Genomic DNA, 19,903 nt, shown 5'->3' with positions numbered 1-19,903 from the left:
ATATTACAAAAATAGTCATACAAACATATAAATTAGTTTCCCCAAGAAATATTAATATTTTTATTTTTTCTCAGATATATTAAGCTATATGCAAAAGTCTCAAAAACTACAGGACACACACACACACACACACACACACACCTAATATACTTAAAAACCTGTAGTGACACTGGGCTCTGAATATACTTTAGATGCTTAAAAAAATTCTGCATGAGATTTCATTTGTTGGGTTTACTGTGCATAAATAAATGTCAGAAGAACTGACAGCATAGCACTGGACAAGAAGAAAGCAGAACTGGTTGATATGCCATTGCACAGTTTCGTTTCGCAGCAGTCACTGTTGAAGGTGAAGTTTAAACCCATGGCAAACTTCTCTCCGGTTAAACCACACAGGGCAGAAAGAACACAGCTCTTCTCATACAACACAACCTCAAAATCTCCTATTCAAAGACATAAGGCACATTATAAAAACAGAGATATGCATGCATGCACATTTAATTTTTTTATTAATAATAATTAATGGTTGCCCTTCATTTCTCTGCAAACAAACTGCTGCATTTAAGACATAGATGGAAATACTGTGACTTATTTCCAAATTGTATGATGTAGGAATGTAATTGTCTTTATGAGGCCCTCCTGCATTAATTGTTGTAGGATGTAATAATTTTTCAGTTTTGAAAGCAAACAAGAATTTTTTGTATTCCATATGCCTAATTTTAAGGATTTTAAGCAGATATTGTGATCTTTAGAATATACAAATGGACTTGTAATAGTAAAATATAAATCAATTTAACGATTTGCATAAATGTTGTATAAAATTCTTACAGGTGTGATCCTGAAAAGTTCTCACTACCTTACAGGTAGTTTGCTTTGCTCGACAAACAAAGCTGACCTGGCGGACACTTGGTTGGGAACTTAAGACAGTCCAGAGGAGAGATAGAAGGAAACACACAGACATAACACAACAGAGGAACTGGAAACAAAGAAGGAAATACAGTTTTGCCATTAAAAAAATACAAAATAAAAGCTAATTTTAAAGCTCTTTACACTACAAGTTCAGTAAAGTTTTATTAAATTCTACTTTAACTTACCCACAAATGGGAGAAGACAAAACAAGAGAAGAGAGTTAAACAAAAGTGGAGTCATTTTTCAGCTTTATCTTTAAATGCACCCAGTTTGTAATGATCACACATGTATCACCAGTGATTTGATCCCAAACAGACTTTCCCTTTTTGCCAGAACCTTCAAAACCTTTTTCCCTCCCATACACAAATTTGTGTCCCCACCCTGTAACAATTCAATGCTTCAGTAATTTGTTGATTCAGTATTGTAAGCTCTAAAAGCAAACTGCAGATCTCATATTAAAACAATCATGGGATGTTATAATCTCATGATGCCTTTAACTTCAACATGGAATAGAAGCACAAATGTAATTAAAGAAATAAAGGCATGCATCTTAAATGAAACTCCTGTGACTGTAGAGAAGAGTCAAAATTAAGTTACTTAATGTAATCATGAAATAACTTAAATCGAACAGCACATAAATGAGTGTAGCATTGCAGTCAGGCTGAACATCATTACATGGAAAAAACACACGAGAGACATTAATAAGTTTCACTCGTCCTTTATTGTAATCCAACAAAACAAAATGGAGATTAGCGGTTAGACTTGGCCACTCTCTCCAGCTCATCTTTCTTCTTGATGGCGTAAGAGTTGGAGGAACCCTAAAAATAAACGAAACGAAAACAGTTACAACACCAATCAGGATAACATGCAAGATGTAAAGTACAATTTTAAAGTAACATTTGTCTCTCTTACCTTAGCAGCATTGATGAGCTCATCAGCAAGACACTCTGCAATGGTCTTGATGTTCCTGAAAGCAGCTTCTCTTGCACCCGTGCAGAGAAGCCAGATGGCCTATAAACAACAAGAACATGAAAGGACAATGTCGTTACAAAAATGCAACTTAAAAACAAATTTTTCTTGACTTTGCAGAAATAAGTTATAAAGTCGGACCTGGTTGACTCTACGCAGGGGGGACACATCAACAGCCTGTCTCCTCACGGTTCCAGCACGTCCGATACGAGTGGAGTCCTCACGAGGGCCACTGTTGATGATGGCGTTCACCAGAATTTGCAGGGGATTCTGGGGAGGACAAAGATGATTTGAATCTGACTTTGACCCAGCACAACACGTGAGAGAAACTTGTGCATATAGTTGATTTGCACCAAAATGCTATTTTCAAAAATTTCAAAGACTTCATCTCATCCAGCATTACCGGCCACAGCAATGGAAATCTCCAAGATATAAATCTTAAGTAAACGTTTGTCTCACCTCACCGGTGAGCAGGTGGATGATCTCAAAGGCGTGTTTCACGATGCGGACGGTCAACAGCTTCTTGCCGTTGTTGCGTCCGTGCATCATCATGGAGTTAGTGACGCGCTCCACAATGGGACACTGAGCCTTGCGGAAACGCTTGGCTGCGTATCTGCCGCTGGAGTGGGGGAGGTATTTGGCATATTTCTCCTTAACGGCAATGTAGTCCTTACAAAAAAAAGAGACATCATTTTACTCAACTTATTAGATCTATTTAAAATTTATTTTCCTTTCAAAATGTGTGTTATTTTAGATTTCCCTGAGTTTTTTTATTCAGCAAGGCCAAATTGGACTGAATTAAGTCATAAGGGTTAATATATAATACCTGCAGGGAGATGTCATTGATCTGCACATCATCTGTGCTCCATTTGCCAAAAAGTTTGATCTCTGGTGTCTCAGCAACAGCCGGAGCAGCCTCCCAGTCTTCAGCCATCTTAACAAAAAAAAGAAAACTGATTGTTAGCAAATATGAGGAACGATTCTGTTCAATTATTAAATCATATTAAACAAGTATATTAAACAAAGTAAACCAAAGTTTAACAATTTAACATGACTATGAATTTGAGAAAAACACATTGCTAGTGTTAAGGAACTTATGCATGAATAAAAACAAAATTAACTTTGATAACAAATTACTTAGATTTATGAAACCTAAAGGATTCTAAAAGACCGACATGGATGGACGCCGTCATACAGTACACCATGAGCTAACGTTAAATCTAAATACGGTCCACCAATGACTGAAATAAGATGCAAAAATTTAAAATTGTGACAAACATTTTTAAAAAGTCAGACAACAAAAAATGTATAAATGACGAGACACTGATAATTTTGTGTGATTTGTCTCAAATGCGTGAGATTGATTATACAGTCTTTCCTAACGGAGACACTGTGGACTCACGCAACGGTTATGAAAGCCGTTCAAAAATCATTTTTCTAACGGACCATACATAACAAAAGTGGCTAAAATATATACAATGAACTCTAAGCTGTTCGATTTGGCTATTTTGAGGTGTGCGGATGTGATAAAACCGCTTTAAAACTATTTTTTTCTCGTTACCTTCGCAGCGTGTGTGTGTATGGCGCACTCGAGCAGGCGGAAAGGAAGAGCGACACGAGGTCGGAGGAAAAAACTACTTCCGCCCAATTCACTTCCGGGTCGGAGTCGTCTGATGAATTGGCCCCACCTACTATTTTATCTTTCTAGTTAGTTATTTGTTGAAGCGGTTATTTGGCATTCTAAAGGCAGGTATTTTAATAAACACACTTAAATTTTGTGATCTTTAATCCTATGTCACAATGGCGTGCTGTTGCATAATATTATATTTGACGGTAGAGGGCAGTATATCATCGGCAACTAGACTTTCAACGAAAAGACGATGCAAAAATCAAAAATACTTTTTTTATTATAATAATATGTTGCCTGAAAACATAAAAAAAGTGTATGTGTTTTTTACATTATAATTTATGGAAAAAAGAACAACAAAATTATATGTTAATATTTTATTACAGTTTGTGAGACCACAGTCTTGGGCTTTTATTTTGAAATTACCCTCACGGCGTGTTTGCGGAAGTTGGTGCAGTGTTGATGACTGTGGTTTGAATGCACACACATACATACTCACATACACACAAATACATACACGGTTATCCGCACTAAACAGAGTGAGAAATAACACTTTTTCCCGGAATTACACCGCTGGTCGATAGAAACGCCCGAAGGAAACCAAAATAAGGTGCGGTGTTGATTATTTCTGTCGTGTTTGCTCATGCTTTTATTCTTGCAGTTGTTTTAAAGTGCAGTCAGGGGCCTAACTTATCAGATCAAATACAAACCATATCTATCTCTTCAATATATGCACACGGTATTCGGCTCAACTGTGAGTTGTGGTTTCCTATCTTCTGTGTCTGAGAAGCTTTCAGTAAAAGTTAAAAATAAAGATGTAGGCCTGCGTTATGTGTATCCATCATACCAAGCCTTTTGGTTGCGCAAAGGAAACCCTATAGGGGTTGTGTTTTACTTGCCTACCATTTTTGTCCGTTATTGTTGATCTAGATCTAAGTCATGCTGTGTAGATAGGCAGGTGAATATTTTTTGATTACACACAGAGATCTCTGCATCTAACATTCATAAAACTTTGGTTTATGGGTTTATATCATATTTAATCACAAACTGTAGATTTGAGATTTCTGTATGTATGTTGTAGTGTTTGGTATCATTTTGACTGTGAAATGCTTGGTTGTGTTTGTCATTTTGTTTTCATTGTGCTCTGTGTTAATAAGTTGTGTATTAAACTACATGAAAATGCCTTCAGCTAGAACAAGAGCATGCATGTTTATGGCTTTTGGCTGTATTGCTATAATTCACACCTTACCTCTTGCAAACCAGATGCTAAATGTCTGACTCTAAATTGCCCACACTGTCAGTCCACATCTGATTTTTCTACATATCTGATTTGAATCAGATCATATTTACCAAGTGTGTGAACGGATGAAAAACACATGATAACCGACCTTAATCCGAAATTTTAACGAATCTATTTCAAGTTACATTTATATGTGGTTTAAAAACCTTCTCAAATAGAAGTTTAAAATAGTCAATAGTAGTGATACATTGTTATATTGCAGTGGCTGATATATCGGCCAATATTTGATTTTTTTTTAAAATATTTATTAGAATTTGCCAATTTATATTTCTGTTCCTTAAATTTGTAATGAAAATAACACTTAGATGTAAAGCCAGTTAAAGGCACACAAGGCAAGTCTGAGTATTATTTCTCTACTAGCTCCCCCTAGTGTCTGGGAGTAAATGCTTTCTACATCTGAGACTTTACAAGACTGAAGGACACCGGGTCGGATACAGCGAACTTGCAAGTGGGCTATTCTTCCTACAGACGGTAGGGGCGGGCGAGAGAGTCTTCATTCGTCATGTAATGAGTCATTTAACCATATACCGACTTACGAAGATGATTTATTAACATAAAAATGCTGCCTTGTGTCCCTTTAAAGGCGGGGTGCATAATCTCTGAAACCCAATGTTGACATTTTAAATCACCTAAACAAACACACTCCTACCCTAATAGAATCTGGACCTTCTTTTGATAGACCCGCCCGACTCCCTTTTCCAAAGCGTTTCTCAAAAATTGTGCACCCGCCTTTAATGCATGATGTAGTGTGTATTTGAAGCGTGGCCCTGATGCGATCATCATAGTGACCGCAACATAACACAAAAAGGCAGCTTTTGTTTTGAAAGCTAGCCAGGTCACCGGTTTGGTTGCGCTAGTTATTGCTGGTGTAGTTCTAATGTTACACATGGTAGCCATGATTTTACCAAGTAAGAATGTGATCCTGGATAAAAAAAATTTGTTGATCCTGGATCAACGTTTTAATAAAGATACCCCAACTTACCCTTAACTCAAACCCTAACCATTTTTAAACCCTCAAATTAGTGTGAAATAAAAGTTTAAGGAGTATTTTTAAAAGCCCCTAACCCAATCCTAAACCTTAATCTAACATACACACTAATCCTAATCCGGCAATCCGGTTAATGAAAATGTTGATCCAGGACCAACAATGGTGTTGATCCAGGATCACACCTTACTTGGTGAAATCACGTTCACCTGTTACACACCGCACTTATTCATCTTTTTCTCCATTTTATGCTCCTATGTTCTTCGGTCTTGCATAAACGTAATTGGCTAGCGTCAGCACTAGGTTATTTACATAAGGTGATCTGATTGGCTGATGTCTGCTTTGGCGTTTGAGAAGTTTAGAAATTGCAGTGAGCAACGGCAGTGACGCAACACCGACAGATCGACAATTCAACAAAAAAGGATGCTGCCTACCAATGGCCTGCATGCATAATTGCATGTAAGATGCGATTGACGACACAGAAGTATATATAAAAACCGATGTGTAGCCTACGCCGTCGAGGCTATGCCCAACTGTTATGAGCTCTTAAGAGTTTTCACCTAGCACATACACAACAGTACTTCATGAATCAGTTATTGCTGACGTTGTATAATACTCATTAGTGTTTCTGATCAGATTAATTTATTATTAATCACACGCAGCTCTGACAACATGAATGTTAGACCTCTGCTTGTATCTTAGCAAATCAGGCAGCTGTCTAATTGAGCTGTAGCATCTGTTTGAGCTGAGATTTGCTTTAGGTGCAGACATGGCGAGTGTGGTCATCAAATCAAGGATTTGGCTGCCTTGCACTGAACAGAGTGGAGATTAAAGCGCCTGGACGTATGCTGTGACGCACGCATCCAAAAAGCTGCCACATGGCCATTTCAAGGCATGTGACGGATACTACAGAGGATGTTGTTACTCTAATTTGGTCTCAGTGTGCATCTTATAACACGCATTTTAATGACACTTCTAACTTTCTAGTTAATGATTTGGTAAGAATTATGTTATTTAGTAATTTTATATTTACTTGGTTGGAAACAATGCAGAGACAGCTTTTTATGCCACGGCCCCTTTGTTGGCTGAGTCTGTGTGGAGATCTTTGGCCCTGTAAAGGTTGGAAATTGCAGACACTAAGCCAATACGTGGGAATTTTAACATTCAGGTTAATATACAGACTTCGTCTCAAATAAAAGTTGTTTGTCACAAGGAAGTTGTGTTTTCGGGAGCGGCTATAATGACAGAACAAGGTGTTTTTATCCTCAAGTAACGTGATTATTTTACAATCGTGGTGCTCGACAAAACTTTTTTGAAAGTTGTTATGCACTACTTTTTATAGAGGAAGTCTGCATACAAAATTATTCACTGTGGAGGCTTTTGCTGCACATTTCCTGTTTACTATTAGCAAGGTTTTCATTGGCATTTGTGGTCGTGGTGTAAAAAGAAAATGTGTTAGTGATGTCACTTAACCATTGCTACATGATTTCTTAGTTTAAGGTGGATCATTATGAAATTCATATTATTTAAATTTAGAAGTGGGTATACCCCATACCATCTAATAAAAAAGTGGGTATACTTCTTATACCATGCACAACACATCTGGGTTCAGCCTCCAACCAGTGTCAGTGGCTATTCTTGAGCAATGGGTCAAGGATCTGTACTGAGTAATATATTGCTAGTTCAGACACGTGAAAGTGTGTGTGTTTCTTAACCTGTTGTGTACAGTGGGTGTGTGAAAGTGTTGGGTTTGATCAGTGTTTCTTGAGTCATTTGGAGAGGTGAGTTTGATTTTTGTGATCTGTAAGCCATGGTTTTACAGACAAGGCTTGGAATAAGCATGTTGTTATCAGGTTAGACAGCTCAAAAGGCATTTTAGTCTAGACTTAAGCCCGTCTGTGAAACTGGTACAAAGTATTTTAGATCGTAATGTTTGAGTTAATAAGCTTATGACTCTCTTTTTAACCTGTCTTAAATTTTAAAGTCCCTGTAAAGTAAATCTTGAAGATTTTAAACACATTATAAATGTATTGCTGAAACACACCACAAAAATTGTAAAATATGTAGTACTGAGTTTTAAGGCAGGCCTAAAACAGTGGCTTGATGATGCACTTGAGCCACCATGCATGGGTCCGTCCATAACACAATCGTAAATATTCATTCATGTTGTAGTGGATTTGAAAATGGAGAGAGATGGCAGCTTTACACGTGTGGGCATGATTTTTTTGCGCAAACAGCGAACACGCCCCCAGCGTTTGGGAGAAGAGAATCCTGATGAACGGTTCACACCAGATTTTTCAATCTGTAGAGGCGGCAAGCGTGAGTGATTTACATGTTAAGTCAATGCATAGATGCGATTATGCGTCCTGTGGCGCAAATGGCGCTGAACGTGCGAATTGAGCGTTGAAAAATCTGAACTTCGGTGGATTTCCGCGCTGCATTAACCAATCTGGACCTTGCTGTAGTAGTGACGTGATTACAGGAAGCGAGTGGAGTCTCAGCGGAGTCGCAGAATCCCCTCCCATGATGCGAATTTCCTTGTGAATGTCTGGAATGACTAAAATTTCATGCACGAATGAAGTGAGTAAACTCAAATGTTCAAGCGTCCAACTACGCGCGAATAGCGCGTTTTTGCCGCCTCTACCGCAGTTGGTGTGAATGCACCATGAAACTTATTTTATTTACTTGCTGGTTTATCAACATTTAAATGGGACATTTCACAAGACTTTTTGAGGTGTACCCAGATTACATATGTAAAGTTTCAGCTCAAAATACCATATAGAAAATTTATTATAACGTTAAAATTGGCACTTTGTAGGTGTGAGCAAAAATGCAATGCAAATGAGATTAATGGGTGGTATTATCCCCTTCTGACATCACAAGGGGAGCCAATTTCAATGACCTATTTTTTCACATGCTTGCAGAGAATGGTATACCAAAACTAAGTTACTGAGGTTTTTTTCACATTATCTAGGTTGATAAAAGCACTGGGGACCCATTTGTAGCACTTAAACATGGGAAAAGTCAGATTTTTTTATGATATGTCCCCTTTAAATTTAGTTGGGGTGTTAATAACACATGTTTCTGTGGTGTAACAAACTCAAACACATTTAATATCCGACTTTACAGGATCTTTAATTAAGGCAAATTTCTTTTTCTTGAGCTGTTCTGTTTTTTTTTGTCATTAATTCATAGCTTTATTTAATTTATTTGTTTGCTTAATTATTAATAATAATAATAATAATTATAAATTTGACCTTTTTTTCCAAAAGTTCACAATAAAATGTGACACTGAATTTGAAACAGCACATTGTACTTTCTGCATCTATCATTAAAGTATTTATTTGTAATACAGTGGAAATTAGTAGAAATGTAAATATTTGGTTAGCATGTTGATTTACGGTGGTGCCCCTAAATTTTCAGTTGGGGGCCACTGTGTTCCTATTGAAAAAAGTTAGTCTGGAGCCCTGATCACAGTTATTCATTTATTTTGTTTGTTCACATATTCATTTATATTCTTTCAATCTAATATCCTCTCTGTTTTGTGTTCAATTTCACAGCTCGCTTTCTTTTTCCTGATTATCCTGGTAACCTGTTGCCATGCCGTTCCCGTTTGTTAGGCCGCCCCACAAATTACCGGTGGGCATCGTAAAAAGCCTGAAGGACAGCATGACCATTCTGGAGAAACAGGACATCTCGGACAAGAAGGCTGAGAAGGTACCACACATGCTCACTGGTGTTACACATGGGTGTGATATCTGTGATGTTTTCAGGATTATACATTGTTGTACACTCAATTGAATCATATATGAACATTACACAGCCAGTAATGAGAGATGTGTGTGTTTGCAGGCCTCTGAAGAGGTGTCCAAATGTCTTCTGGCTATGAAGGAGATTCTTTACGGCACTAATGAGAAAGAACCACAGACTGAAGCCGTGGCCCAGCTGGCTCAGGAGCTTTATAACAGCGGTCTGCTCAGTATCCTCATTGCAGATCTGCAGCTCATTGACTTTGAGGTGTGTATTTCATGCTCAATAAACTAAGCAACAAATGTCACACTACATTTATCACAAAGACCAAAATACAAGATTTTATAGGGGTTGAGTCATCAAAGTCTTTTCAGGAGCTCTCAAATTCTGTTTCATTGCTGTTAACGTCCCTGTATGGAGATTCAGTTACATGTGGATAATGTGTTAACTGAACAACCTTCAGATATAGTCAGCAACTTTGCTATCAAAAAAATTGCGTCTAAAAAGCGCAGAAAACCTTGACCATGCCTTGAACATGCTTTCAGACGTGGCATATCCATTGCATGCCCGTTGCAACTGCATTGCTCTCTATTCTCACGCCTTCATTCAAAATAAAGACGCTAACTGTGAACTCCCCCTAAACAGCTTTTCAGTAACTATTCTGCATGTATTTGTGCTTTTTGTAGGGAAAGAAAGATGTAGCGCAGATCTTTAACAATATTCTGAGACGACAGATTGGCACACGGACACCCACTGTGGAATACCTGTGCACTCAACAGAACATAGTCTTCATGCTGCTGAAAGGGTGAGACATACACAAAATATATGGACATTTACTTCTAATCAAGACGGATGTTATTGGGCAACCTTTATCAAACTTTTTCATGCTACAGATTAATGTTTTCCACCTAGAGGTTTAGATCAAATCGTAAATGCAAAAAAGCAACCTAAGAATGCATAACTTCAGCATAACCCCTCCTAATGAAACGTTTCCAGTCTCAATCAGGTTAACCTGAAACAGTGCTTTTTTTTAAACGGTTTGGCTGTTTAGACCGTTCACAGATTAGTTGATTTTCAAGTGGTGTTGTTTTGTACATTCGCAGTTTTTAAACTGGGCTCTTTTATTCCTAGATCTGTTTTTATACTGAATCTTGTGGACTCAACATTAGCAATGGGTACATCTAATCTAGCGCTGCACGATAAATCGCATGTGATTGAAAAGATAGAGAATATATCCCAATCATTATTGCAGGAGATGTGTTCGCAATTATAAAATGCGATATTGCCTAGCTTTTATCAGTGAACTACGGCTCTGTGTAGTTAATGTCGCTCCATCTGAAAGCAAGTGATGCCGATTTACTACAAATCAAAGAAACGGCATGGGATTTATTGTGCAGACCTAATTTAATCCTACATCAGTCTATTTGCAAACACCAGACGAGAAGCGGCGCGTCACGCCATGTCTATAAAAATTGAAAACAGTATTTTTATCAATATATACACTATGACGGCGGCTTAAATCCCTGCAGCGCCACTCACATTAACAATAAATAAAATCAGAATTGTCCCAAATCATTAACGATTAACACAGGCTGCTAACACACATTTTGCATGAAAAATAGACTGAAAGTAGAGTAGACTCTCTCTGACTAAAGGCTGGGGTATACCTTTTTTCTGCGTCCGCGTCCGGCTTGCCAAGTATACTCCCCGCGGCTACACGCGGATGGCCGCGTTCGACACTATACGCAATACAAATGATTTCTTATTCAAATTATTAGTCTAACAGGCTGTCAGGGCAGCACTGATTTGGCGACATTTACAGTACATTAAAACATTAGGATAGGTGAAGAAAAGTAACTGATCCACCATTGCAAACACAGTTTAGAACAAACAACAAGACAACAAAGAACAGGAATCAAACATTATGATGCTCCACAGCTTTCTGTTCTTGGAAGAAGTAAAAGTTAAAAAAGAAAAACGATAGTGTGTGTGCAAATGCTGTCTATTTCCTTTGTATAATTGTTTATAGTGGAGTGCCCTGTCTAAATATTTTCACACGGATGCGCTGTTGTACGCGGACTGTACGGCCACTGTCCGCGGGGTCTCAAATTTTTGCCTGCACGCGAAAATGATGTCATGCGGACGGCGCGCATGCGCGGACGTCCCTGGTATACTTTCGGCTTAAGCTTGCACTACTGAATATGAACGTCCAGTGTGCGACACCTGTGTGTTGTCCTACAAGTGGCGCACCACGTATCGCTCGGTGTGCCACACGCATAACATAGGGGTTGTTTCTCGGACAGAGATTAGCTTAAGCCGCGGACCCTCCTGATGACGAAAATGATGTCATGCGGATTAGTTTAAGCCGCGGACCCTCCTGATGACGAAAATGATGTCATGCGGATGGCGCGCATGCGCGGACGTCCCTAGTATACTTTCGGCTTAAACTTGCACTACTGAATATGAACGTCCAGTGTGTGACACCTGTGTGTTGTCCTACATGTGGCGCACCACGTTTCGCCCGGTGTGCCACACGCATAACATAGGGGTGGTTTCTCGGACAGAGATTAGCTTAAGCCAGGACTAGACCTTGGTTTAATTAGGAAATATAACAAGTTTGAACAAACATGCCTTACTAAAAACATTACTTTGTGTATTTTGGGGCAAAACAAAGAGCACTGATGTATTTCAAGATATTTTAGTGAAAATAGTTTTCAGTTTTGACAGCTCTTACATTTATTTCTAATCCCTGTGCGGGAAACCGGCCCATAGTGTCTTAAAATTTTTAATGTTAAGATCTTCTCTGACTTTGCTCTTATAGTTACGAGTCTCCAGATATCGCTCTGAACTGTGGCATCATGCTGAGGGAATGCATACGTCACGAGCCGCTGGCCAAGATCACGCTATCCTCCGAGCAGTTTTACGATTTCTTCAGATATGTTGAGATGTCCACCTTTGACATCGCCTCGGATGCATTCGCCACTTTTAAAGTGAGTATATTGTGATGTTGTCTGGACGGCATTTTTAATTATGTATATTTCTTTTAAATTGTGTGACTGCTGTGTCTGACAAATCCGGTTTGTTTGGTTTTCCTCCAGGATTTGTTGACGAGACACAAACTGCTCAGCGCTGAGTTTTTGGAGCAGAACTATGACAGGGTGAGTCACTGGATCTGCTGTCATTGATTTGGTTTCCATCATTAGTCCCTAATACAGTCTTGACTGGTAAATGTAACATTAAGAGAGGTTGTAAGATTACCAGTCATTTACTGGTACTATGCAATATGTGAACAGAAAATGGGATTAACGGTATGAGCACGGATGAGAGCTTAGTGCCAATCGTAGCATTCGGATACAAATGACGTGCTGTTTATGTAAGTCGGACACACCTAAAGTGCTAAATAGGACAAATTTCTTCACCAAAGTTGTTTCAAACAGTTTACTCTTTGTCTGCAGAATTGCCCAAATTGTTTGCACAATTGTTCAGACATTACTGCTTAATGTTTTAGACGCGAGTTGCAACACTTCCCTTGCGCCGCTTGCGTTGTACGGTCAAGAGTAACTGTGCATGTCTATCAGCATTTGCTATAGGATCGTGGATATAAAGTCATGACCCATGATTGTTTACACCACAAAACGATCTCTTCACATGGCTGTTAAGTGGAAACTTCTGCTTTCTGACAGAGTTTACTGTAATTTTGATACTGACGTGTGAATGATATCTTACTAATAAAAGGCGTAACGTCATTGCGTGTGTGTGAATGGCACAATTTTGTATTTACTGATAAAGTAATTCTGGTAAATTCATGGAAATTTACTGAAATTACTGTGTGAAAGAAGCTATTGTCTGTTTTCAAAGGTTGTGATTTCAACCATTCTGTACTCCAACCGCATCCTCTCAGAACTCATTGTTTGTTCTGGGTTATTGTTTTGATTTGTTACAGTTTCTGTTAGGAAAAATATTGAAGTTGATATGAATGTGAAGTTCCACCACAATACATGAATGTTACGGCATTAGATAACAAACTATCAGATTGAATGGCATCGGCAAACTAATAATTCAAGAGCTTTTCCCAGAGCCATCTGGTGTCATTTTTAAACGCAGGTTAATACTGTATCTCTCCATCTGCTTATGTTTTTATTTTCATTTTTTATCTTCAGTTCTTTAGTGAATATGAGAAACTTCTTCACTCTGAAAATTACGTCACCAAGAGGCAGTCGCTAAAGGTAAGCAGCAGGAAAATTCTGCGCTTTTATGTTGTTATTTGCTTTTATTTATGTCACGTTTGTACTTATGCTTTTGTGGTATGATGCAGGTTGTTTATTATTACTCAGATTTTGTCCTAAACATGGTTTCAGATTGCGTAATGTGTTTTTCCCTTAGCTGTTGGGAGAGCTGCTTTTGGACAGACATAATTTCACCATAATGACGAAGTACATAAGCAAACCAGAAAACCTCAAACTCATGATGAATCTACTGAGAGATAAGAGCCGCAACATCCAGTTTGAGGCCTTTCATGTTTTTAAGGTACCGACACATTAACACTTTATTAACATTTATGCTAAAGCTAACAGATATTCTAACACTTATATCCAAACTAAATATAATTAAAAAGCAAACAGCTTTCATGTAGTGATGCCTTACATTAGTCACTACTAATCGTTTTGCAGAATAAAAGTTTTTGTGTACATAATATATGTGGGTGTACTGTGTATAATAATTATGTATAAATACAAACACACACTTGCATTTATATAATTACGAAACATTTGCATGTGTATATACGTGTTTATATTTATATATAATTTATATTATATATAAATATAAATATGTATTATATAAATATTTATTTTCTTAAAATTATACATATGTGTGTGTAACACATATATTATGTAAACAAAAACTTTTATTCTGCAAACGATTAGTCGCGAATAATCATGAGGCAGCACTACTTTCATGTTTACTCCACAGGGCACGATCACCCATAAATCATAAGATGATCGCAAATCACGATTATAAAATTACTTCTTTTGATGTGACTATCGTATGTAACTATTCTATACTTAAATTATATAATAACCTCAATTTCGAAATGCAGAAGAAGCTACGTTAGCTGGCACAGGACAAACATGTTGTCGTCTTGAGTAGTTTGTCGATTTAGGGCTACTGTAGAAACATGACTGTGACTTCCATGTAAGGGGACCCGTGGTATATGTAGATAAAAACAGCTCGTTTAAGGTAATAAAAACAATACATTTTATTATGTAAGGTCTTTATACACCACTGATGATATAGTTATGTATATTATATTGTATTTCTGGCAAGAGATCCTTCTAAAAGTCCTACATTTCACCTTTCACCAACAAATCTTGGGAAAGCGCCCCCTTACGCCCAGGGTTCCCACGGGTCCTTAAAATCCTTGAAAGTTTGTGAATCTGAGGGAAAAATTCAAGGCCCTGGAAAGTTGTTGAAAATATAAATACATAGATACAGGTTCATTGAAAGTGTGTGAATCTATTTTAAACAAGAAGTTTTCTGGAAAAAAATCCATATTATTCCCTGTGTAGTGTAGGATAATATCATAAAAATTCTTGACTTTTAAAGCACACATGCTAAACTGTTCGCTTTAAATGCTTATATTTTCTGTATGCGAATGTTGATTCATACCAAAATGCTTTTTTGCATAGTTGTGTTTGACACATAAAAACGTCTCGGGTTACGTATGTAACTGTTGTTTCCTGAAAAGGGAACGAGATGCTCAGTCTCCCTTGCCACACTTCCTGTGTCCCTGTAACGCCGTCTTTGGCAATATTTCAGATAGCGATATACTTCCTGGATCCCGCATCACCCTGTCTTTGTCGTTGAATTTGATAAACACATTCAGACACACTTACCCCTGGAGGCGTCCCCAAAGTGTTGTGCAGTGACACCGTGCGAGTTCCCCTTGAAAGGGAACTGTAATGATGTATCTTAAAGGTAACACGATGTAACCTTGCTCTCACTTGAAATGTGTCCCCACATTTAGTCCTTGAATTTCAGGGTATTGGACCTGGAAAGTCATTGAAAGGAACCCTGTACCCCATAGTTTGTAATCCTTTGTGTGATGTTTCACTATTCTGAGTGGTATGATTTAAAAAATATATATTTATTTATTTATTTATATATATATATATATATATATATATGTATATATATATATATATATATATATATATATATATATATATATATATATATATATATATATATATATATATATATATATATATATATATATATATATATATATATATATATATATATATATATATGTTTATTTATTTATTTAATTGTATTTATTTATTTATTTAATTGTATTTATTTATTTATTTAATTGTATTTATTTATTTATTTAATTGTATTTATTTAAAATGTCTTTCTTTCAGGTGTTTGTGGCCAACCCGAACAAGACCCAGCCGATCCTGGACATCCTGCTGAAGAACCAGACCAAGCTGATCGAGTTCCTCACCAAGTTTCAGAGCGATCGCACCGAGGACGAGCAGTTCAACGACGAGAAGACCTATCTAATCAAACAGATCCGCGACCTCAAAAAGCCAACCCCACAGGATGCCTGAGACACGCGAATGTATTCGACAGCATAGAAAATGTCTAGACGGTGTTTTAGGCAACGTCTGGACAAAGTTTGGCTTTCTGGGACTGGAAGTGGCCGCAGCACAGGCATGTTTGAACAGATTTGTGTTTTGCTGGAAGCGTCGCCCGCTTTTGCCAGACGGGTGAAAAATTATGGAGGACGGGAAGAGTCTTGCTTCGCTCGACATGCGACCTCAACCCCCACAATGTTTATTCTCATGGCTAAAAACACGGGCAAATGAACTGTACGGACCGTTATAGATGCTGCTGCGTTATTGCACATACAGAAGTGGAGGGTTTTGTACGTTGCACACAAACTCGGATGTCTCTTTATGCTAATTAACCTAAATTACGTTGATGGAGTTTAGTATTGGATATTAATGAATTCAAGGAATTTGATATGCGAAAGCGCTTAACGTATCCTACAACAACTTTACACACACACTCCTTATTTACTCAGTTAACTGGGGTTTAAAACAGGGAAACGTGGTGCACGCATGATGTTGTGCACAAGTTTGTGTGTTAAAGGGTTAATCATGCATACAAGTTGCATAGCCAGGGTGTACATAGGTTTATTCATTTTTCTTTTTTTTGTTTTGGCTTAGATTTCATCGCCCACACATTTGGCTGAAACGGTTAAAGATTTTCACACGGCTTACTCATTTTGATCATGTTGATTGGGTGGTTTTGTTGATGGTTAGTATTGTGGCAATGCCCTTGTAGATGTCGACTCTGATTTTTTCTCTCACGCTGTAGTAGTGATGTCATGGAAACTAACCTACAATCTGTTTTCTGTGTAATTCTTTACCACAAGTACTAGATGTTCTATTATAACCAGTACCAATGCTTTTTTACCAGTTTGAGTTTGATCAGCAAACCATTAACTTGCCTTGCATTGATCTCTTGTGAATCTTACCAAAAGATGTCCAGGGAAAATTTCGCCCCAAAATCAAATAATTAAAAGAAAGATTAAACACTCTAAAGTAAGGTTGTATTTGTTAACATTAGTAAATGCATTAGCTAACATGAACTAACCATTTTTCAGCTTTTAATGTTTATTAATGCCAATTCAATTGTTCATAATTGTATAGTGTATTATATACTAGTTTAAACAGTTAAACTTTAGATTTTGAAAATTAGTAAATGCTAAAATTAAAAAGAACTGAGATTAATAAAAGTTTAATTCATGTTAGCTAATGTATTAACTTATGTTAACAAATACAACCTTATTGTGAAGTTCTACTATTCAATTTTAAAGGAAAACACCACCGTTTGTCAATATTTTACTATGTTCTTACCTCAACTCAGACGAATAAATACATACCTATCTTTTTTCAATGCGTGCACTTTTAATCTTTGTACAGCGCTTTGTAAATGTATTAGCATTTAGCCTAGCCCCATTCATTCCTATGGTTCCAAACAAAAGTTTTATTTTGTGCCACTATACTTACTCGTGTAATACCCATGTAACAGTCATTAAATTGGGAAAACTTGGAAGTGTTTTGTGGCTTTTAAATTCATCCCTGTTTGGAGCCATAGGAATGAATGGGGCTAGGCTAAATGCTAACACATTCACAAAGTGCACGCATTGAAAAAAGATGGGTATGTATTCATTTGTCTAAGTTGAGGTAAGAACGTAATAAAATATTAAAAACGGTGGTGTTTTCCTTTAAGTACTCTGTGTATGCATTGTGATGTCTTTTTCATGACAGTTAAACATATTTCTTCATATTGTAGCTTAAATTTGTGTGATAATTGTAGTTAAAATCAAATTGCTTTATTATCATGAAAAAATGTCACAATGTAATAAACCTGAATGGTTCTTACTGCAAATAACCTTCTTTGTCTTAATTCAAAAAATGTTCCCATATTTATCTCTCTTGATTTTGTGGTGAAATATGACATTTTCATGGTTTTCGTTATATTTACACATATGCTGCAACATGAGATCTTTATCAGAGATGTATCACTTTCCTTGTTAGAAAAAAACTTGAACCCTTTAGTTGCAGACTTGTCTAAAATGGTCGGATGATATAGAGTGCTGAAGAGATTACTTATTTTTGCTGGCAAATCCTGGAAGTTAGCGGGACACTGGTTCCCTCCCAAAACAGCCCATTGATTTTTCCCATAGACTTTTGGATTATTGCAAAAAATAAGTGTTTAACAAAAGTTTGACACTTACACGTTTCGTCAAATAAGATAATCTTCACAGATGAATACAAATTTTATTAATTTTTAAGTGTAAATACATTTACTACAAATATAAAAAGCTAAATTTTGACTTCATAATTCATAAAAGTTTTGTTCATCTGTGAAGACTAACAAACTGTGTCATAATTTTTTTTGCATTTATCCAAAAGTCTATGGGAATAATGAATGGCCTTTTTTGCGAGTGAACCAGTGTCCCGCTAACTTCCGGGTTATCCTACAAAAATAAGTCATCCCTGTGGCACTATGAGCGCCCGCTGGTAGCTGTTGCTGGAAATTGAGAACATTGTCAATCAAACATTTTATATCATTTCAGTGTTATAACTTTGCTAGATGTGGGCTTTACACAATTGTCATTTATTAATTTACGTCAAAATAATATGATATGAAACAGAAAACTGTTTTGGTTGATCATTTTCAAGGCACCACCTTTCACAAACACCCACGATATTGAATGTAATTCATAATGTAACTCTGATTGTAATACATGCAATGCAGAACTTTGGCCGAAATCTCATAAAAGCTTGTTCTGCAGGAAGTTTACAGTAGTATTTAAAGTCACAGGGGTTTGATATTTATACCTCAGTCTCAACATATCTCATTTGGTGAGTAGCAATCCAACAAAGTAATACTGTATCTGTAATCTAGATTTCAATGGTTGGCATATATAACAGCAGCCAATTGCGATCATCTTATATGCCTCATTACTGGCCTACAGCATTAAGAATTCTGAGAATTAAAACTTGCATATAAGTGCATGTTTATATTTTAAAGCTTTGGGTATAGCATGGACCTTCAACAGGCTGGGTACCTATCGTCGCTCAGAGTCTGTATAATTAAACAGTCCAACTTGACGTATTTAAGTCCAGCCCAAGTAATAAAACTTGGAGCCCTTGGTGGGGATTTAATTTGAATTGTCAATCAATTGCCAGACTAACAATTGGAAATAAAGTTTGGAATAAAATAAAAGTTTCCACTGTCTTCTGTACTTTATGGGATGGGTTTTGTGGTGATGCAAGGTTTTGGGATACAAATTCTAATGGTTTTTATTGCAAATACCATTATGAATCATCAGCCATTTCAGGTAGTGTGTTCCTTATTGGTTTCCATTCATTATATATCTCCCACCAATAGAGCCTAAGACATTACCAGTACAGACCATTATAGTTTCCATGAAAACCAATGCAATTCCCAGTACCATCATTAAATCCATTACACTTTCTGTGATAGTTTCTATTGTTCATCTACAATGATAATACCATATTTTTGGACATGTACCAAGTATTTCAAAATAAATATTTTACGTAAAGCAGAACCAATAAACGGGTAAGAGTTATGTGCTGAATAAAGATAATACAAATCCTAATAGTTTTTATAAATTAACCATGGTTTTATTGTGGTAAATGTGTAGTAACCATGTTTTATTAGTGTATTGATTACTTTCAGCAAAACCATGGTTTTACTACACTAACTACTTTTTTTTTTAACTTTTCTTACATGAAATGAATTTTTTTACAATTCATTTCAG

General features: G+C 36.8%; 3 protein-coding genes across 3 annotated transcripts; 1 reads left to right on the top strand and 2 right to left on the bottom strand.

The window, feature by feature from the left end:
• Positions 1–217: 217 nt before the first annotated feature.
• Positions 218–1,229, bottom strand: lypc (ly6 domain containing, pigment cell). Its single transcript, XM_065280525.2, is given in 3 exon segments — positions 218–440; positions 854–973; positions 1,092–1,229. Coding segments are annotated over 3 exon segments (384 nt in total). The 5' UTR covers positions 1,147–1,229; the 3' UTR covers positions 218–231.
• Positions 1,230–1,608: 379 nt separating this feature from the next.
• On the bottom strand, positions 1,609–3,545 carry rps5 (ribosomal protein S5). Its single transcript, XM_065280523.2, has 6 exons — positions 3,437–3,545; positions 2,702–2,809; positions 2,335–2,544; positions 2,017–2,145; positions 1,819–1,917; positions 1,609–1,724 (listed from the first exon to the last, which is right to left on the bottom strand). Exons 2-6 carry the CDS (start codon positions 2,807–2,809, stop codon positions 1,656–1,658), a joined length of 615 nt encoding a protein of 204 aa, XP_065136595.1. The 5' UTR covers positions 3,437–3,545; the 3' UTR covers positions 1,609–1,655.
• A 405-nt stretch (positions 3,546–3,950) lies between these two features.
• cab39 (calcium binding protein 39) lies at positions 3,951–19,569 on the top strand. Its single transcript, XM_065280522.2, has 9 exons — positions 3,951–4,112; positions 9,348–9,504; positions 9,640–9,804; positions 10,224–10,342; positions 12,359–12,527; positions 12,636–12,695; positions 13,698–13,763; positions 13,921–14,064; positions 15,963–19,569. The coding sequence occupies exons 2-9, from the start codon at positions 9,388–9,390 to the stop codon at positions 16,149–16,151; spliced, it is 1,029 nt and encodes a 342-aa protein (XP_065136594.1). The 5' UTR covers positions 3,951–4,112; positions 9,348–9,387; the 3' UTR covers positions 16,152–19,569.
• The last annotated feature ends 334 nt before the right edge of the window (positions 19,570–19,903 follow it).

Source organism: Paramisgurnus dabryanus, chromosome 8 (genome assembly GCF_030506205.2).
Source record: "Paramisgurnus dabryanus chromosome 8, PD_genome_1.1, whole genome shotgun sequence".
NCBI lineage: Eukaryota > Metazoa > Chordata > Actinopteri > Cypriniformes > Cobitidae > Paramisgurnus > Paramisgurnus dabryanus.
This window is presented reverse-complemented; position numbering and strand designations above follow the sequence as displayed.